A 22,482-nucleotide genomic window follows, 5' to 3' on the forward strand; every position below is an offset into this window, starting at 1 on the left:
AGCCCATCCACCATTGGTGTTGTCTTTTGCTATGTCTTGAAGCTTATTGTAGAATCAGCTCCACCTGTACAGTGAAATTCTAAGAAAGAGACATCTCCACAGTATTTACTGCACAACAAAATATAATTTAATGAATTCACTTGTCACAGTTTGGAACACAAATCTATTTTGATATATAAAATTAAAGGATCCAGGACCCTCCATTTGTCTCAGAATAAGGCATGCAGTCTTCATAGAGCTTTGGACATGTAAAGCTACAGGTCATGTTACAGTAGGACTCACAGAGACATTCAGGTCATGTTACAGTAGGACTCACAGAGAGATTCAGGTCATGTTACAGTAGGACTCACAGAGACATTCAGGTCATGTTACAGTAGGACTCACAGAGACATTCAGGTCATGTTACAGTAGGACTCACAGAGACATTCAGGTCATGTTACAGTAGGACTCACAGAGAGATTCAGGTCATGTTACAGTAGGACTCGCAGAGACATTCAGGTCATGTTACAGTAGAACTCACAGAGACATTCAGCCACAAGTACACACAGAAGCGCTCGGAGTAGCCACTCTTGTCTTGGGGCCCAATGAACATGTATTATTTCTGCACACAATGCGTAGGTATAGCTGGGAATGAACACAAAACACAACACCTAAGGTATAGTAGTAATTCACATTTATGTAGCAACAACACTTTAACTGGGGGGGCGGGGGGGGGTCATTCAACTCTCCAAGCTCCTCAGAAAAAGTGGTTAGGTGAAGGCGGAATACTGTATTATGTGACTTACTTTTGACATACATTTACACAAAAAAATAGTAGTAGACTAGTACATTGTGTGAAAATAGTATGTAGGTGGTGTGTAAAATTCTGACTTTTTACAGCCGTGACTCTTGCTTTCCACCCTATAAACACAGGCCTTTTTGGAAAAGATATATAGAGTGTAATCACTATAAAGGAGTTGTTGTATCATTCATTGGATTACATTTTCAATGGTTCAATTGAGAGTTCCACAAAAATACTATTAGTCTTGTAACTCGCATATCCAGTAGAAAGTACAGAGAACTTTTTGTTTGGTGCAAAATCCAACTTTTGTTATACAATACACACGTTTTGCACTATATTTATCAGATACTTAAGACAACATGCTATCGATGAAAATTTACAAACATTTAAATGATAAACCCTTCTGGTGCATTATAAATAAATAAAGGTGAAATATTCTAGTATTTTTACTTCCCTATGCATGCGGACATGTCTCCGGCTGTGAGAGTGGCCAGGTGGAGTCACGGCTGTCGGGGCTATGGGGAGATGGAGAGAAGAGCTGTGCAGTGGGTGGAAGAAAAGTTGGAGTAGCAGGTTGTTGTACAGGTGATGGGAGGGGCGACTCATTACGCTTGCTGAGCCGCTTGCTGTGCCTCTTGTGCTCTCTGGCGACAGCCCACGGCTGTGATGAGGGCTGCACCCTTGCCGCTCCCATCCTCCGACAACAGGAAGTTGACGTTACACTTGGGGGCGAGCTCCTTCACTGTCTGGTGGAAGATCCGGGAAAAGCTGGAGAGACAGGCACACATAGTCAGACAAGTATAAGGATAATTGTCTCTTATAGGACATACAGTGGGGCAAAAAAGTATTTAGTCAGCCACCAATTGTGCAAGTTCTCCCACTTAAAAAGATGAGAGAGGCCTGTAATTTTCATTATAGAAAATAAGCATTTGGTCACCTACAAACAAGCAAGATTTCTGTCTCTCACAGACCTGTAACTTCTTCTTTAAGAGGCTCCTCTGTCCTCCACTCGTTACCTGTTTTAATGGCACCTGTTTGAACTTGTTATCAGTATAAAAGACACCTGTCCACAACTTGAAACAGTCACACTCCAAACTCCACTATGGCCAAGACCAAAGAGCTGTCAAAGGACACCAGAAACAAAATTAAAGACCTGCACCAGGCTGTGAAGACTGAATCTGCAATAGGTAAGCAGCTTGGTTTGAAGAAATCAACTGTGGGAGCAATTATGATCACAAAATGATCACAAGAACGGTGAGCAAAAATCCCAGAACCACACAGGGGGACCTAGTGAATGACCTGTGGAGAGCTGGGACCAAAGTAACAAAGCCTACCATCAGTACCATCAGTACTCTACTCAGCAAACTAGATGCAGTTTATCACAGTGCCATCCGTTTTGTCACTAAAGCACCTTATACCACCCACCACTGCGACTTGTACGCTCTAGTCGGCTGGCCCTCGCTACATATTTGTCGACAGACCCACTGGCTTCTGGTCATCTACAAGTCCATGCTAGGTAAAGCTCTGCCTTATCTCAGTTCACTGGTCACGATGGCAACACACATCCGTAACACGTGCTCCAGCAGGTGTATCTCACTGATCATCCCTAAAGCCAACACCTCATTTGGCCGCCTTTCGTTCCAGTTCTCTGCTGCCTGTGACTGGAACGAATTGCAAAAATTGCTGAAGTTGGAGACTTTTATCTCCCTCACCAACTTCAAACATCTGCTATCTGAGCAGCTAACCGATCGCTGCAGCTGTACATAGTCTATCGGCAAATAGCCCACCCATTTTTACCTACCTCATCCCCATACTGTTTTTATGTATTTACTTTTCTGCTCTTTTGCACACCAATATCTCTACCTGTACATGACCATCTGATCATTTATCACTCCAGTGTTAATCTGCAAAATTGCAATTATTTGCCTACCTCATGCCTTTTGCACACAATGTATATAGACTCCCCTTTTTTTTCCTACTGTCTTATTGACTTGTTAATTGTTTACTCCATGTGTAACTCTGTGTTGTCTGCTCACATTGCTATGCTTTATCCTGGCCAGGTCGCAGTTGCAAATGAGAACTTGTTCTCAACTAGCCTACCTGGTTAAATAAAGGTGAAATAAAAAAAATAAAACACACTACGCCACCAGGGACTCAAATCCTGCAGTGCCAGACGTGTCCCCCTGCTTAAGCCAGTACATCTCCAGGCCCGTCTGAAGTTCGCTAGAGAGCATTTGGATGATCCAGAAGAAGATTGGGAGAATGTCATATGGTCAGATGAAACCAAAATATAACTTTTTGGTAAAAACTCAACTCGTCGTGTTTGGAGGACAAAGAATGCTGAGTTGCATCCAAAGAACACCATACCTATTGTGAAGCATGGGGGTGGAAACATCATGCTTTGGGGCTGTTTTTCTGCAAAGGGACCAGGACGACTGATCCGTGTAAAGGAAAGAATGAATGGGGCCATGTATCGTGAGATTTTGAGTGAAAACCTCCTTCCATCAGCAAGGGCATTGAAGATGACAATGATCCCAAACACACTTCCCGGGCAACGAAGGAGTGGCTTCGTAAGAAGCATTTCAAGGTCCTGGAGGGGCCTAACCAGTCTCCAGATCTCAACCCCATAGAAAATCTTTGGAGGGAGTTGAAAGTCTGTGTTGCCCAGCAACAGCCCCAAAACATCACTGCTCTAGAGCAGATCTGCATGGAGGAATGGGCCAAAATACCAGCAACAGTGTGTGAAAACCTTGTGAAGACTTACAGAAAACATTTGACCTCTGTCATTGCCAACAAAGGGTATATAACAAAGTATTGAGATAAACTTTTGTTATTGACCAAATACTTATTTTCCACCATAATTTGCAAATCAATTCATTAAAAATCCTACAATGTGATTTTCTGGATTTTTTTTCTCATTATGTCTGTCATAGTCGAAGTGTACCTATGATAAAAATTACAGGCCTCTCATCTTTTTAAGTGGGAGAACTTGCACAATTGGTGGCTGACTAAATACTTTTTTGCCCCACTGTATCACTGAATTGATGATGCGGATTCATTACAGTTGTACTCAGAGTTCTATTTACATTACATTACATTTAAGTCATTTAGCAGACGCTCTTATCCAGAGCGACTTACAAATTGGTGCATTCACCTTATGACATCTAAGTAGACAAGATGTAGCAGATGTGAAATGTCCTTATCCTCTGACACTAATATCACACGTCATTATGGAAATGCTTCTAATTTCCACCTTTTAACATTTTAAGGAAGCTTTGGATTTAGTTTACTATGAGCTAACACTGGCTCTCCTTTTTTCCCTCTCCCTTCCTCTCTCTCTATCCCTCCATCACTCACTGTGGGTGCAGTTTGTAGAGTGTTCCGTCAACCCCCACAGTGACATCTAGGTGGTCCAGCCCTCTGTTCTCACGAATCTTGTCCACCACGCCGGCCATTCCGGCTCCGCAGATCTGAGCCGCACGGAGGGACACGGTGCTGCATACCTCCTTGACGATGATACTGTCGTCACATGTGCTGTCCAGACCCAGCTGCTGTAGGATGGCCCTGACCTGCAGCAAGGCCAGGCGATCGCTGGGGGTAGAAAGGGTTAAAGGTCCATCAAGAGCCATTGGATCACTGGATACTGAATAGTTACTTGTGCATACAGGTAGGCCTAATATTGGTTACAGTCTCATAAAGGTGTCTATCATATTCTTATGTGTTTGTAACAATGTAGATGCAATTGTTGTAAACAATTTGTAATTGTATTAAGTGTTGGTTCTCAACAGCGTAGATAATCTCTGTACATCCCAAATTACAACAGGATTCTTATGCACACCCCCAGGTGTATATCCTTAGTTAATAGGGTCAAATTTAAGTACAGCAAGATATTTTTTAGTTTAATCACATGTTCCCTACCTCTCTATCTGGGACAGGAACTTGGTCTCAAAGATGCCTCTTGTCTTCAGCGTCTCAGAGATCTTTCCACGGAACAGGAAGCCGCGCTTGGTCAGGTCAATCAGGATGTTCCTCACAATTTCTCCCAAGTACATGCCGCTACACATCTTCTCATACCTGAGACATGGAGTGAAACATACCCAAAACATACCCAAAATTTGAGGCATATAAACTTAGTTATTTAGTTTGGCCCATCTTTCCTCAGGGAACATAGTACAGTAGACCATCGACATAGTACAGTAGACCATCGATGACTCTTAGTCTAACATACCAACAATCACAACCAAGCACCATTTTATTATGGATAACAATAAAGTATTTTAGAGTCAATAAAGGATTCTGGTTCAAATACGATAAAGTACAGGGCCATGCTCAGGCCATTAACAAAACACTCAGGCCAAAAAAAATAAAAAATTCAGCCATTTACTAGTTTGGCGGTTCAATTGTCACCTCTGTTTGCCCTCGTTGAGTGAGTTCTCGTCCACGGCGCAGTCGTACTGCGTCCTGATATCGTCCAGGCACCCATTGTCCCCGAAGGCGCCCCACTCCATGTTGACGCACATGCGTCCCTCATTCCCCTCCACCGTCTCTATGTTCCTCATCTCCTCCATGTAACACGCGTTACTACCTGTCCCTGTTAGAATGCACGTGACATCCCAGGTCTTAGGTTTATAATGCACGTGACATCCCAGGTCTATAAATCTATACAGTATTACATGTATTGCGGATATACTGCTTATTACAATGTACATTACAGTAAATTACATACAATTTGGTATAAGAGTTTTAGCCATTAGCGTTGTATCCAATTTCATCAACTTATTTTGCATTTGATAGAAAAAACAAGGTTGTGTTGATTAAAATAAGTAGTGGACTGTATACCTGCAATAAGTCCAACCTCACAGGTGGGCTCTTCATATGCACACGTCATCATTGTTCCAACAGTGTCGTTCACCACAGCTACCACATCCAGATCAAACTCCTACACATACACACAACACACAAACAACATTATGAGTTGAACAGTACATTTGAGTGAGTTGAACTATACATTTTCTGCTTCACCCAATGCTTTAAATAGTAACCTCATTCGTCACCTTAATTTACTGTCACAACCAGAAAACAAACCTCCATTTAGAGTCATGCATCATGTTGTAAAGCAAAAAACATGATATTATTTTCAGTGTGAGTGTTGGTGTTTACAAATGGTTATTTCTCAGTTATTTCTCAATGAATTATCCACTTTTCCCCCCTGGAAATGTTAGTGAATGGCTGGTTCAACTGAAAGATGATATCAGACATGGCAACCTTTCAAATAGCACTCCAAGAACAATGCAACCCACTGACCCTCCACACATTCATTATTATGCAGAAGCTCAGACAGGAGACAGACAGGCATACACACACATACACACACAATTGACAAAAATATATCATATTCCCATTCCCATTTGTAAAGATCCTGATCTTTTATTGATGTTGCTAGAAATATAAACTCGCAATTTGGTCACAACAATGGTCACAACAATGGTCACAACAAACATTCTCAAGTTAATTTGTCTTATACGTTTCCTATAACTATTTACAGTCATTTTTGCATTCTTGTTTATTACAATTTTCCCATGTTAATAACATGCTATTTAAACAATTTCCACACCTCTGCATTGCGGTAGTCCTGGAAATCCAACCCTAGGCAACACAGTGACTAGGGACTGGTTTCAGTAATTGACTCTTTATGTTATTAACTACGTCACTACCTACAGTACATCGATTAAAAAAAAGCTATTATCTTGGCTCTCCAACAAATCATGAGGCAGTCATGCCTGAACGTCGCAATTCAAAACCAAAACTTGCAGGAAAAACCTTTGCAGTGGTTTTAGTTAAAGTAGTTAAAAATAACCAAAGTGATCTCCATCTTGCTAGCCAATATTTAGTATTTTTTTATTTTGCCAATATTTAGTATTTTATTCAAGCCAATAAAGTAGTGACGTAGGTAATTACGTACTTCCTCTATGCCAAAATAGTCCATAATTGAAACCAGGCTCTAGTCACTGTGTTGCCTAGGGACAGGTTTTTGAGACTAGCATTGTGGCTCTGTTTTACCTGTTATTTTTGCCCGAATCAATTTGCTCATTGACATTCAACTAATACTTACTCCATCCTCCATCTAAAAAGGTGAAATTGATAAAAAAGATACTGAGAAACATGTTGGTGTGTGATTTGGGCTGAGAACCCCTCAGAACAACAAGTCCAGAATGACCGAAGCACATTGAGTATAACCGAGTTACTGCAGCACGGCTGAAAGTTGCCAATGGAGACATTGCATATGCTACTAGCATATGCTCCTAATGCCAACTTAGCATGATATGCTATTTTTTTTTGTTTTTTTAATATCGTGGTCTGGCATTTTGCATTGTTGAATAAATTGAAACATTGTTACTTGGGATGGTATCAGTATTTCCAAACGCATAGAGTGATTTATTGTTGATAAATGGTGTTATGAATGAGATCAACCTGTACGTGGGGTGTTAATGTTGATGGTGACTGAGACAGTGTAGTGGCAGTTCAGTTATGGCGCATGAGTGTAATGACAGTTCCACACAGTATTGCCAATTTAGCGATTTTGTTACTATATTTAGCAAGTTTTCAGACACCTCCAGCAACTTTTATTGATAAAGGAGCCTAGCAACAAATTCACTACTTTTCAGGCTGCCTTTGGAGAGTTTTCCCACAAAGGATTTCTATGGTTTTGATAGCATTTAGCGACTTTTCCCACTCAGACTTTTCTGCCGCAAAGCATGGGAGACGCTGTCTGTGCAATAAAGGCACTGCAATGGTGCACAGATAGGCAGAGAAGCACAAGGGGAGGGGGTGTGCAGTGGGAGAGGTGGCGAAAACGCTATGTTAGGGACCGCAGCTGTGCAGGGCAAATTGGTGCTGTGACTTCGTCATGGCAACGGCAAAACGTCACCCAGCGACTTCTAGCAACAACTCAATGAGCCAATAGTGATTCTCACTGAAAAAATTTTGGCAACTGGTTCCACGCCAGTTATTTGATTCTACTCTATGGAGTTATATTGTGGGGAGGTGTTACATATTATCACAGTGGTGTGACATAAGGCGTGGTGTCCAACCTCACCTCTTTCCTCTTGATGCCCTCCCGGAGAAGCTCCACCACGTCTTCACCCTCACAGTCTGTGCATTTGAAGCCTTTGGTCCAGTTCACAAGGATACCCTGAAAAACAGAAAAGGCACTTTTTGGTTACGCTACTATCACCTAGAGCTGGACGATATGGCCAAAAATCCATATTGCGATAAATTGCATGAATTTATGCGATAACGCTAAAATAGAACGATACATTTATATATATATAAATATATACATTTATTATAATGTACACCATCATTTTATTATTGCACACAAAAAAACAAAGATGTATTGTTGTAGCGTCAATTGTCCCATTAACAATCACCCATATTAGCAAACTTATAGAATTTCAAACTTCACATTTCTCTAGTATATGCTACTTATCACAATGAACGATATCAGCAAAATGCCTTCGGTGTCAATAATTTTAGGTTTATCGTCCCAGCTCTACGATCACTTAATACATTGACTTGATTTTCAGTGCATCCACATATGTTATAGTTACATTAGACACGACTATCACTCAGAACGATCAATGAAATATACTGTGAAATGCAAATGTTGATCATAATTGTCAGTGAGAGTAATTCCATTTTTGGAGGCTCTTGCGTAACAGGATATATTTTGGGTTCTCATCCAGGGTAGATGTTAGCCAGCAGATAAACTACTCACCGCATCCAGGCTCTTCTGGTGGCAGGGGAAGGAAAAGGTGAAGCCCAGAGGCAGACGGGCACTCTTCATGCCCATGTAGTCCAGGAAGTCAGAGATGCAGTGCACAATGTGGTCAAAGAGCTGGAGGAAACGGTGGAAAAAAACGGCTTTAATAATCATACGCTGACTGATGATGTGCTGACTGTATTTATTTCAGTGCAGACAGAAATATATTAGACTCAATTATTTGGACATTTGAAAACGGATGAATTATAGTTCATGAATTGAGACCGAATCTAATGGCTTTTGGCTAATGACATTTAGTAATTTCAGCCATTGCTGTACCTCCTCTCCCGTGCCCTGCATGACCTCGATGGGAATGGCGTAGATTTTGTTGTGCATCTCCACTGTACGCCTTTTCCCACTACGGATCTTAACCAGCAGCACCCGGAAGTTTGTCCCTCCCAGATCCAGAGCCAGAAAATCCCCATTTTCTGTAACATGAGAGCTGGCTTATTAGCTAATGATTTTACAATACCATACAAACTACCACTATTTCCATAAGATATTCTCATGCTTCAAATGTCGATTCTCATAGTTCTACCTGTATGAATTGCTTGAGGTCGGTGACATTTATCTTCTGTTCAGATTAGGCAGGGATATTGGGTAACGGTTCAGTAAAAACAAAGGGATTCTAACATGCAAATGCCCAAGGATTATACAAAAAGTAGACCAATTTTGAAAGTACTGAAGCTTTTAAACTTTTGCGGGGGTCAGTCCCATTTTATTCCCTAACGGTTGAACAAGGAATTCCTATATGGAGGTGTAATTGAATTCTTGATTAGACTACAATTCAGATGGAACTGATTCCCGCCAACTCTGAATAGTGGTGAGAAGATATATTAATTCCGCATTTAAATCCTTCCTGCTATCCATCCATCCATCCTTCCACAACCCCCTCCTGTTGGTCACCTGTTCCGTCAGGCGTGCTGCGCACGTAGGTGGGCAGCATCTTGACTGTGGCTGAGTCGTGTGTCTTTTTCCCCAGGCCGTTCTCGATCTCTGTCCTCATCCTCTTCTTCACCTCCAGCAGCTGGGCTTTGCTCAGACGGAACTCGGCCAGTGTCTGGGCGATCTGGCGCGTCTGGTCGGCCAGACGGTACGCTACCGCCGTCACCATGGCAGCACCCTTGGCACTTCCGCTCTCGGACAGCAGGAAACGGACGTCAGAGTCGGGCACCAAACGCCGCACCGTCTTGTGGAGACGTCGGGCATATCTGCAGAGAGAGAAGGGCGGATGAATGGAAGAGATTACAAGCTGTTTGGATTTTTGTATCAAAGTCTAGTACTTGTCAAGGAAATGGCAATCTTGATATGTTATTGCATCATCACTTGTGGTAGAGACCAGCATATTCTTTGACACCTGTGGCTATTTTGAAATTCCCTCCTGTTCTCTTATTGTGTTCTTGCACAGAGGAGGTCCTATCAACCTCCTGCAGGTTTGAGTACTCACTGAGGGTGCATCTTGTACATAGACCCATCAATGCCCACAGTGGTGCGCAGGCGGGTGGCTCCCTTGTTGTCCTTCAGCCGAGTAAGGATACCTCCCAGTGTAGCTGCGATGAGGTTCGCAGAGCGGAAGGATACGATAGTGCACACGTGTTGTACGGCAACACAGTCCTCTTGAGAAGGCTCCACCCCAAGCCTCGTTAGAATCTCTTTGCATTTGGTCAAGCCTTCCTTGCTCCTGTCATGGGGAGAGAGAGGTCAATGGCAAGAATTTATGTAGTGCATGAGCTCTACAGCTCACTTAGCCTCAAATAACATTTCATTGTATGTAATGGAGGTCATATAGTCCACAAAAACAATGGAGTTGTGTATATTTTCCTTGGAAGAAACTCCATGGTTGACCTCTTACTTCTCAATGGCTGAAACATGCTTCGTTTCGATCTTCCCTTTTGTCAGAAGCTCAGGGGTTATCCGACCCTCGAAAAGCAGTCCCTCCTTGGCCATCTTGACCAGGATGAGGCGGACTAGCTCTCCCATAAACATCCCGCTGGCCATCTTCTCAAACCTTCCCAGACACAGACACAACAGAGACACTGTCAGTTTATTTTTAGGGCTTGTAAACAAATACACAGCTTTACGTTCTTTGAGGATTTATTGTTTTGTGACATGACTCTTCCCAGAGATTTTGTAAATACCTGCTTGGGTTGAACAATGTCTACACTGTTTTCTGTTTTATCTTGGCGGTGAGGGTGGCAAGCCCCTGGCCTGGAGCCCTATATATTTATCACTTGTAGTGAGTTTTAACTGACAAATTTAACTGACAAATTTTACTGTAATTAGCTTTAGGTCATAAGTCCGTTATAGCAACAACTATCAACACATATTCCACATAGCAGTCCCGAGTACCATGTAGGCCCTGCTGTCTTGACTTACAGCTGTTTCCCAGGGTTGAGGGAGCCTCGGTCGATCTCCCGGTCAAATTCTGTACGGAGGTCCTCCAGGGACCCGTCGTCCCCGAACGCCCCCCACTCTGTGTTGATGCACATCCTGCCCTCGTCTCCCTCCACCAGGTCAATGTGCCGCAGCTCCTCCATGTAGCAGGCATTAGTACCAGTACCTGAAAGTACACCCAGCCTAGTAAATAACCTGTCTGGAGCACTGCGGCAAGCCACAGGAGAATGCTGTGCCGCAAAATGGGCATCTGCTTAATTTTCACTTAATTTTAGAAGTAACATCAGTCTACAATGACACAATCATTCTTTGCCATTGGCAAGCTGCACAGTTATTTTACAACCTATTATCAATAACCCTTTTGAGTGTATGCAAACATACATGTCTTGAATGCTGTGTATCCTCACCAATGATAATGCCAACTTCACACCGTTGATCGTCGAACCCACAGGTCATCATTGTTCCGGTTGTGTCATTGACCACTGCCATGATGTCAGCTTCATAGTCCTGACAAATACAATATGTTTTCTAATTCTCTTCCAGTGGCACACGTGGTAATTCAATTATGGTTAAGAAATAAGAAAACTCACCCCTCGTTTCTTGATGGCCTTGTTCAGAAGTTTCACAACGTCCATGCCTTCTACACCACTCACTTTAAACTTCTTTGTCCAAGTCACTAAGACGGCCTTTAACAGACAGCACTTTCTTTAATAAATCTGTCCTATGACCACCTAGTGTTAGTCTTAGCTAGTGTTAGCTGGTGTTGACTGGTGTTGGCTAGTCTTAGCTAGTGTTGGCTAGAGTTGGCTAGTCTTAGCTAGAGTTAGCTGGTGTTGGCTAGTCTTAGCTAGTTTTGGCTGCTGTTAACTGGTTTTGGCTAGTGTTGGCTTTTAAAATGGCTTTTAAAATTAGGATTTTGTCCCCCAGGCAGGTACCACCCCCGCAGTTGTATACTCTACAACAGAACTGTGCAAACTCAAACCTTAAAAGTTGTCTTATACTTAAATATAATTAAACCAATTATGCCATTTATTGTGGTTTCTCAACATCTCAAATAAAGCATTAAAACATTATAAAAGCATACATTATTGGAACCTCTTACCTCGTCCAGTTTAGTTTGTGCACATGGGAAGGAGAATGTGAATCCTACTGGGAGTTTTTTATCCTTGATCTTTTGCTTCTCCATGAAGTCACCAAGGCATTCTGCGACATGGTCAAAGAGCTACAGACATAAAAATAACTTGCATTGAGGAGTGAGACAGAAGCACGCAGTTATACAATTACACATAATAACAGTAGAAGCAACCCAACCCTATTGGCTTGTCAAACCCCTAATTAACAATTGAACTGGTTTGAATTGGTAAATCATGATGGTGGCCAGCAGTTCTTCAAGTCAGTCCTCCACTACGACCACTCTGTAGGCCTATAGGTTACAGTGTGGAATGTTTTTTTTTTGTTTCAACCAATTACAATTGATCTCTCTCGTTACAGAATTGTTGTGGGTATCACGTTACTGTTGCCAACTGCCCTCCGGGAGTTTCAACAGTCAACAGATGTCAACAGTGTAGTGATGGGGGTCTTGATGTCACACCCACTTCATAGGACAAACAGATCCATACAACAATATTGAGTGACTGCTTTTATACAGAGTAATCCTTATTGTTTGACCCGGTGAACCTCTGATGTGAGTGAATGAGACTATCGGCAATGGTCTGGGAGTGTTTGGGCAGTTTTGAGGGTGTTTTTTATTTTTTGGTGGTGTTTTGTGGTGTTGTTGACCTGCGTCCCACTCCCATGGATAATGTCCTCAGGGGTCTCGTAGACCAGGCTTTCCATCTGAACCGGCTGCTTCTTGTCTTGTGTCACCTTCACGCGCAGAATACGGAAGTTGGAGCCACCCAGATCCAGAGCTAAGAAATCCCCCTTTTCTGTCAGATTGGAGAAAATAAAATAAAAACAGAGAAGAAAATACATTAACAACATTACCTATTTTCTAGTGTCTTTCAAGCAGCGTGTTACTTTCTACAAAATTCCTTTTAGGTGAACTGAATTGATTGCCTGCCAGGTGCTATATGTCAGGATTATGTCATTCTAGGAAGGGAGACAAAATCATACTCTGTCCTCAAAAGGTAAAGAAAGGCCTGTTTATATTTGATTGTATATATCAAACACCAAGCTGTTTGTGTACTCCAGACACTAAGCTGATCTAATTACACTATCTGTCTGGTGTTGACCACAGAGCATTATCACAATCTGTTCCCTTGACCTGTCTGGAATTAAATGTCACTGAGCTGTATTGGATGGAGGTGTGTCTGATGGCCTACAGACTAGAGGATGACTCCATTTGTAGTTGCCATTAAAGCAAAGTAGAATTCTATCCTCAGGCTAACTAGGTAATATTCTGTTATAACACTGTTTTAAAGTACTGCTGTTCCATCTAGATTGTAGTTTACAATAAAGGGCCTGCAGTTAAAAGAGTTCTCCACTGTTGATATTCATCTTTCCATACTCTGTAGAGAATACCATCACAGAAAATATATATCGTGTGTTGCTATCTTGTTGATCATGGCATTGATGGCTTGTGATTGGCCTGTGTAACTAAGTAAATTGTTGATAATACTTTTGCACACATCTCACATACTTGACACATATCAGTTGTCAGCTGTCACCATAGCCTCAACTTTGAACTTTGACTGAATCCCCCTTCCCAGACCCTCTCATGTCCAGTGGCTGAAAACTATGGCTATTTATAACATGCAAGATGACAGGGAACTGCTCATGGCAGGCTGGCTTTATGATACGACCCCTCTGCAAGGCTAGCCTTGTTGGGCCTCGGGATTTACTGTCCACAGGCCACTCTGTTTACAAACAAAGATAGGCCACCCTGGTCTATGCATAGGTTGGATGTTTGGAGTAAACCTCTTGACAATGCCCTCTACTATCAGCAGTGGCCTCTACTATCAGTGGGCTCTACTATCCGCAGTGGCCTCTACAATCAGTAAGTTCAAAATAGCTTTCTGACATTTTATTATCAGGAAACATTTTACATATGGTATTTTCCATCCTCTTCTCCAAAGTAGTAACTTTATGCTGGGAAGATTTCCTGTTGACATTCAACATTACATTTGTTAATGTAACCCAATACTCTAGTTATTTATTAACGAGGGCTGGGCATTTTAACTGATGTTGACAGGCAATCAGCTGTAAACAAACAAGGAAACAAACAGTGAACTCATCTCCTCTTTTTTCATGTCTTAAACTATAAATCTTACCTGTAACTTTAAATTTCAACTACAACATATACATTTTATATACTATAAACTGAACAAAAATAACCCCAACTGTCCCCAATAAACCGAACTACCCCAACGGTGGACGCCTGCATAATTTTGCATGAGCTCAGTGTCTCTGTATCTAGCAGTTGAATGATCAGCGTCAGTGATATTAAATGTTATCATGCACTGCTATAGCACAGCTAATCATACTGACAGCCCATAGACACTAGTGGCCACAGAGAGCACTGTTTTGCTCCTGGGCTCACAACAATGGCGCTAGTTGGCCATATGACCTGCCAAGTTCAAATACAGGGGCCACACAGTACACACAAAAAGCCTAATGGCACAGAATGGCACAGGCCATTTAAAACACCTCAGCACATTTTTGCAGCATAGATAAGCTGCGAGTGTAGTGTGCTTTAAAGTGCTTACAGTATAAACACTATTTTCAATGTAGAGTTAAAAGTGCTTTTACTAGAAGAAAGGACATGCTAGTAGATATGCAAGCTGCAGGTCCAAATGGGATCCATGCCATTATCTTATGATTATAAATGTATAGGTTTTTTTGTAATGCAGAGAGGCAGTGTGGATTATTTCCAATGTACGTATATATTGCTGTACTTTATTAAAGAGATTGAAGGCGATATTAATTAAGCACTTTCCAATTCGTAACATATCATCCGAATTGCAGGAATATTATAATAATATTTTTTTGCAGGATGTAACATATCATATGAAATGGATGACTTTGTGCACAATTTTCGGGAACCCGTTTTGGCTCGTGAACCAACTGAACCACACAGAACCACCCACTATTGCATTGAAGTTTACTTTGTATTGACTTGACACTTTACCTGATCCATCAGGGATGGACCTGACAAAGGTGGGCAGCATCTTGACGGTCGCGGTGGTGTGGGTGTCGCGGCCCAGCCCGTTCTCCAGCTCCCGCCGGAACCGACACTTGATGTCATGCAGCGTCTCGTCAGAGAAACGCATGGAGTAAAGGTACTTGTCGATCTATAGACCACCACAGGAAAGAATGGATACAAAATGTTATGATGATATGTCATCATGATACAGTATATACGAAGATTAGGGTCATGAGTTTCTACTGACCCTAACTATTATGTATCGTTATGATACTGTATATTACTCAACCAATGATGGAGTGCAGGTACTTAGCAATATGAAGACAGACAGACATTACAAGTTGTTATATTATTCCAGAGTGCAATGGAACACAATCCACAGGGAACAACTGGATAGGATCCACAGATTATTATATAATCTCTTGCAGTGGCATTAGTATTCACCAGTCGCTATGGGGCTCCAAAAAGAAGAGCTGAGCTGAAAAATATTACTGCTGTAGAGCCGATAGCTGGAGAATGATTGTCCTGATATAAATAGCATTGTGCATCCTTCACATAGAGACGAGTATGTGTGTGACGCTAGTAATTAAGTAGTAGTAGGCTACAAACTAATGAAATGCACACTATCAGAGACCATCTGTTTTCATCACAATGGTAAGTATTAGTACAATTTTGGGGCATCAAAAAAATATAATGATAAAGATAATTTGATATTTTGCTGAATCAGCCCTCATACAGGTCTTAATCAGGAATGTAATGGTTAACTGAGTTTATTCCCAGGGGCCTTAACATTTTCACTGCTGTGGTGAATCACACATTAGTAACTAGCTACAGTACTAGGGGCACGTGCACATGCTGCACTACACGTCACGTATGACATCACAAATCCTATCCCACACTTCGTCAGAGAACGAGCCACTCTGTCTTTACTCAGTCTCTAGGGGATGTCACACAGGTCAAGTCAAAACCAATTTATTTATTCATGTATAATGTGTGTCCTAAGACAACTAGATTCTCTGATGCTTCTCTGACATCTACATGTCGTGCCTTGTTTCTGTTCTGATCTGTGGTCAACATCTGTCTATCACTAATGGGCGTGTCCCCTCCTATCCACGGGAATGAACGAGGGAATTGATTTGGTTACAGGCCTACTGTCAGAGGAGGAGGATGGTGAGGCAAGGTGGGGTTTGGCACTTTAACCGTTTCCATGACGATGGAGAGGGAGAGACCGAGAGAGGAGTCAGAGAGAGAGAGAAGAAGAGGGGGAGGGAGAGAGGAAGTGCTCACAGCTTCCAGAGCCTCTAGCTCACAGACACCTGTCTGCTTCTGACGCCCCGGCAACAGACGCCCCGGAAACACTCCTTAGTGATGAGAGGGGGGCTAGCATGCAATGCATCACGACCACCACCAGCTAGCCCACCAAGCTGGCACATCCTAATCTCAAGGACACACAGTGTGTTTATTAAAAACTGCACACTCCTGTTCCAACACTTACTCTAGACAAGACTAACCACTCATCAATATTAAATCAGATGTCCATCATGGCTTCCCTCCCAAAGCTCCATCCTCGCCCAGCCTCATCACATGTCCCAGAGGCATATTGATATGCAGATAGCATCAACCATCAACCAGTGTCCATGACTGTCAGCAGCGTCTACTCTTGCAAAACTGACCCATTCTAGAGGGAAGAGTACAGTAAAAGTGTTGTAGTCACTCACCTTCTTAACCTGGTCATCCTTCAGCTCAGTGAAGTAATATGCCAGTAGCTGTGCCGCTATCATCCTGCCTGCACGTATGCGAGGGCTGTCAGCGACTGACGAACGGAGGGAGGTGAGAGAAAAGGGAGGAAAGAACAACCGATATCCAAGCTCGCTCTTGTCCTTCACTGATCCCTTCTTTATTCTAATGAGGAGGAAACGCAGACCTGAGCTGCCCTAGTTCCCTTTGAAAAGAATTGTGAGGTAAAAGTGCTAGTAAAACAGTGAAGAAGAAGAAGCTGTGCCTTGGTTGCACACACATAGGCACACACACAGTGTCTTGTCTGTGTCTCAGTGCTGTGGTGCTAGCTCTTCTAGCTGCTCCCTGCTAGCTGCCTGTCTGTTGGTGGATGCAGTGCTGCACTGGAATGGTGGTCAGCTAAGCCCTGCCCCCACCGTACACTGATTGGCTGAGCCAGGGCTGCTTGCGGAGGGTATGGCAAGGGGAGGGGGGGTTGAGGGCTTCTCCTTCAGCTCAGGAAAGGAGGAGAGAAGAACGGGGGATAGGAAGAGAAATGGATAAGGGAGGAAGTGGAGGCTTTGTTGATACAGTATCCCACCCCTCTCCTCGAAGCAGCAGAGAGAAAGTCATTGAAAGAGAAGGATAGAGAAAAAGAGAGTGAGAGACTCCCGGCTGGCATGTCTGTACCCAGGGGAGGACATGCAAGTAGGAGGGCAATCACATGATGATGTCATTCCTCTCCTCTGCATCACCATCCTCATGCTGGGGCATCAGCTGGATGATTGTAGGTGACTGAAGGGCACCCTGACAGCTCTAGGGACATATATAGAAATATACTTTAGGTTAAGGTCTCTGAGTTGAGTGTTTGTGTTAGTGACACCAATTCTACTTCTATTGCCCCATCAATGTTTTATGTGATGTAGTCTGTGACCCTGTGACCTCTCTCCAAAGTGGAACCAGTGGACATCGTTATTTTTCATAATTGTATTGATGAGGTCAACCTCTTGAAATTTAGGATGGGTTTGGATATTTGGTGGGGCCCTTTATAAAACAGACAATGTATCAGGTCAGAGATGATTCAGTGAAGAGTCTGGATGAACAATGTATCTAATGACTTGAGTGCTTGACGTACGTGGTCTTGAGGTAGAGAAGAAGTTTGAAAGCATCTCACCACTCTCACCAACTGTTGTATTGAATAGAAGTGGGCAGAAATCTTGATGTCACTGTTTTTGAATATTATGAATGCCATCCTATCGTTTTTTGTCGAACAATTAATCAATACCGATTTACCAAAACAGCTCATATGTAATGTGTACCATTCCATCAGAATTATATTTCTTTCTGTCTTGAAATGACACTAAAATGTACATTTCTCAAAATATTACAGCTGCTTATGACAGTCACCTTTCTTTTGTCTTTTGACCTTCAAGTTTGAACCACAAGAAAATGCCCCATCAATGGTATAAAACACAAAGACTGAAACACTGTATCAATTTCTGATGATCTGATGCAACAAAACTCAACATTACTATACCTGGTCTTGAAGGTGTTAAATATCCCCCTTCTCTGCAGTCCCCAGTACGTCAACCTCACGCTTTACGTAAACCGAACCATCTCGGCTGACTCAATGACGCGTGGCGCTTCTGACGTCTTTTTCCCTCAACTCTATAGTGAATTAGGACCTCCCCCTCATTTCTCCCCTCCTCCCTCCCTACTGCTTTCCCTCTATCCCCCTCGAAGAAGGGTTTTCCCTCTCTCTGTTCTGTCCTCCAAAGGAGCAGCTTGAGAGAGAGAAGAGTGTGCTTTGTGTTTGGTTGACCTGTCGCTCTTCCCTCCAAAAAGACTGCCTGGTGCCATCATGGCCGCTCCAAGGTGACCTTGTCTCTGGCTTCACTGTGAGAGGCCACAGAGACATAATAATAAATGGATACTATTGACACAGAACTACACTATACAGTCACCTCAAATTATTTGCAGCCTTGATAAAGTTGAGCAAAAAATACTGTATATAACAAGGCTATTATAGTTTTGTGTTTTTAAATCGTTTTTTATTTTTATTGGTTTTAATATTATTTGATATTCAGTTTATTTTCAGTTAGTTTTCAGATTCACTTTACTCGTTTTTATTTAGTTTTAGTGTTAGGGACAGAAAGTAGCCTATATGTGGGAGGCTAGGAGCCATTTATGTGTTGTATAGTTTATGTGTATTTGGGATGTCACTTCTTTTCACTGGGGGCAGTAATGCATAAGGTCGGGTTATAGATTAGGTTAGGTTAAAAGGTAGACTCCGTGAAATGACACGAGATGACGTAGATGCACAAAGTTAACAGTAGTAGTGGGTCAATTTCCACAACAATCAGAAGCGTTGAAGTGTGAGGCTAAACTTTTCTGTTGTTGTGGTACTGTAGCTACCCTCTGTCATGTATTGTCATATTATGTCTTGTTCCTGTTCTTTCTCTTCACTCCGTCTCCCTCTGCTGGTCGTATTAGGTTACCTTCTCTTTCTCTCCTCCCCCCAGCTGTTCCTCATCTTCTCTAACTACCTCGTTCACCCTTTTCCCACCCGTTCCCTTTTCCCTCTGATTAGGTCTCTATTTCTCTCTCTGTTCCTGCTTCTTTCTTTGTCAGATTCTCGTTTGAGTTTCTCATGCCAGAACCAAACTATCGTCTCGTTTGCTTCACCCTTGTCCCGTCCTGTCGGAATCTGCCTGTTCATCTGATGCTACGTGTGATCAGGTACCTCTGTCCTCTACGACCCGCGCCTACCCAGAGAAACCAGCAGTCTGTCGCCGCTAACCCAGCTATTCTCCTCTGCTGCTAAGAAGGGGACTCTAACCCAGCTATTCTCCTCTGCTGCTAAGAAGGGGGACTCTTCTGTAAATATCAGAAGGACTTTTTGTTTCATTGGTCGCCCTCTCTGCGGGTTGTCTATTTTGCCGTTATATACATCTGAAGAGGATCTATGTCTTCCCTGTGTTTTTACATTAAAGGACTCTGTTTTTGTTAAACAGCTTTTGGGTCCTCACTCAAGTGCACAACACCCTCATAGTAGCAGCGTGAATTGTACCCGTGCACATGCGCAAATACTCTGTGGGACTCAGTGAGCGCAAAGTCTTGCATCATGCTTGTCTCAATGTCAAACTTGTCAAGTCGATGTCCAGCGTTGGTCACCGCCTTTCAAAGTGTGTTGCATTCTTTGGATAAAAATTGTCTGACTGGCACCTATGTAGCACATGGGGATGTGTAAAACATACTCCTCAGCCTGAAGTGTCTCCACTTACGCCAGCGAATAGCTAGCTATGTGACCAAAGACATGACTGAAACAGGAACCAATTTTTATGGGATGTATCTGTACAGGGGATATGTACAAATAAATGTGTGCAAAAAAAGGCAATGTGTGCAAAAAATTGCTAAAGACACAAATATACCACTTACCACAATTACCAACAATTGGAACAGTGGTAAACTTGCCTGGTATTGGATACAAGTGTATCTTGTCCCTACGCACAAAGAAGAACCCAAGGGCCAAAGTTGGAGAATCACAGAACTTGGTGGCATCTTCGGGTCTCCAAATCTACAATGACATGCCACCTCCATGCCAATTGGTTCTTTGGAAGGGTTGCCAGAAAAAAACTTTGAGAGCGACAATCAAATGTAAATGCCTGGAGTTTTCTAAACGGCCTTGGTCCTTGGATTGGAACCAGTGTTATGGTCTGATGACACGAAAATAGAGCTCTTTGGCCACGCAAACCAGTGGTGGCTTTTGCATCGAAAGAAGGATGCACATGCGGAACATAACCTCATATCTACTGTAAAATATGGTGGTGGATCTTTATTATGGGACTGTTTTGCACAGCCAAAACCTGGCTGCCTCTGCCAGGAGGCTGAGATGTGGCCACAAGTGGATCTTCCAGCAAGACAATAACCACACGCACACATCAGAATCCCCAAATAAATAGTAAATTGACCACAAAATCTACATTTTCCAATGACCAATTCCGTTTCCGGTCTTAAACCACATTGAAAACCTGTGGTTTATATTGAAGAGAGCAGTCCATAAGCACAGACTGAAGGATATCAAGGATGTGGAAAGATTTTGTATGGATCCCTCCCAATGTCTTCCCCAAACTCATAAAACATTTTAGAAAAAGGCTCATTGTCGTTATCCTCTAAAGGGTGCCGGAGTTTTGAAAACGGGTGCCAATAATTTTGACACCTATCTTTTGGAGTTTTAAAAAATACATTTGCCTGGTATTGAACGCAAGTGTATCTTGTTCCCACACATAGTGAGGAAGATGGCTTGGCCACTCCAAGGGCCGAAGTTGGAAAATTACAGAACTCCAAATCTACAATTATTGGAGGCTCCCGAGTGGCACCGTGGTCTAAGGCACTGCATCTTAGTGCTAGAGGCATCACTACAGACACTGGTTTGATTCCAGGCTGTATCACAACCAGCCGTGATTGGGAGTCCCATAGGGCGGCGCACAATTGGTCCATCATCGTCCGGGTTAGGGTATACCGTCATTGTAAATAAGAATTTGTTCTTAACTGACTTGCCTAGTTAAATAAAGGTTAAATAAAATAAAACATTTGACACCATATCCTACAATTCTATAGGTTAGTCTTATTTATAGTCACCTCCAAAAATGTTTTGACACCTATATTTTTGAGAATAAAATGTATTACTTGTTAAAAATGTATTTCTCTTTGCAATTGTATTAGTATAAAATATAATTAGCCATTTTTTTAAGGGTGCCACAAATGTTGGAGTTAACTGTAATTCTGTGCATTTGATGTCCACTCTCCAAATTGGAATGATAGGCACATTTCCAATATATAGATGTATTGAATATCAATGTCTTGAATCTATTGAGTTGTAATAGAATCGACTCAAACCTTGTATTCAGACTGATCGAAATGTCAAGCCCAGTAAGAACTGAACTGAATATAGCAGCATCCCAATGTGGAGGCCCCTGAAACTTCCCTGCTCATCATATTATTATGCTCCAATAATCTCCTTTCTTCCTCATACAAGTGCTCTGTGTGCTGGTGCCCACCAAATAGACAATGGAATCCAGCTGAGAAGGGGTCAATAATCTGACACTCACACGGACGCAGGCACGTACACACATGAGCACATACATACACACAACAGATAGCACCCCAATTCTGAGTTAATGCCATCATGCCTCTTGGTTCTTTGTTTATTTATTTTGTTTTTAGCCAACCACTCATTCCTGTGTGCAATGGATTAAAACCAATCTCAGGGAGACAATTACAGATACTGTAATTCACAATGATTTTATAAAGAAATTGTTTTATCATGCACTTGAACTCGATATGGATATTTACACATTACTTAACTAGAAAATAATGCACTTTTATCAGCACATATATTCTCTGCCATGAATAAAAAACTCAATAACAGCAAGACTTGTCATGTAAGTATTCAAAAAGACACTAGAGGGCAGTACATACCTAATATAATTCAGGAGATCCAGACATGGAATTACCATGCTGAATTTACTGTGTATTTGATTTGATCAACAATATAATGGGGATGAAACTCTTTTGAAACAAATTGTTACACTACATCAACATTAGAATACAGTGACAAGTTCT

The 22,482-nt window shown here is 42.2% G+C and overlaps 1 protein-coding gene across 1 annotated transcript; it reads right to left on the reverse strand.

Annotated features, from left to right (window-relative positions):
• Nucleotides 1-104: 104 nt before the first annotated feature.
• Nucleotides 105-17,263, reverse strand: LOC124002487 (hexokinase-1-like). The gene is made up of 18 exons (XM_046309912.1): nucleotides 16,860-17,263; nucleotides 15,127-15,289; nucleotides 12,777-12,925; nucleotides 12,100-12,219; nucleotides 11,588-11,683; nucleotides 11,405-11,504; nucleotides 10,980-11,163; nucleotides 10,456-10,611; nucleotides 10,051-10,284; nucleotides 9,510-9,814; nucleotides 8,883-9,031; nucleotides 8,559-8,678; nucleotides 7,878-7,973; nucleotides 5,621-5,720; nucleotides 5,189-5,372; nucleotides 4,700-4,855; nucleotides 4,139-4,372; nucleotides 105-1,549 (listed from the first exon to the last, which is right to left on the reverse strand). The coding sequence occupies exons 1-18, from the start codon at nucleotides 16,920-16,922 to the stop codon at nucleotides 1,387-1,389; spliced, it is 2,772 nt and encodes a 923-aa protein (XP_046165868.1). The 5' UTR covers nucleotides 16,923-17,263; the 3' UTR covers nucleotides 105-1,386.
• Between the last annotated feature and the right edge of the window lie 5,219 nt (nucleotides 17,264-22,482).

The sequence above is a fragment of the Oncorhynchus gorbuscha genome, linkage group LG18 (assembly GCF_021184085.1).
Source record: "Oncorhynchus gorbuscha isolate QuinsamMale2020 ecotype Even-year linkage group LG18, OgorEven_v1.0, whole genome shotgun sequence".
NCBI lineage: Eukaryota > Metazoa > Chordata > Actinopteri > Salmoniformes > Salmonidae > Oncorhynchus > Oncorhynchus gorbuscha.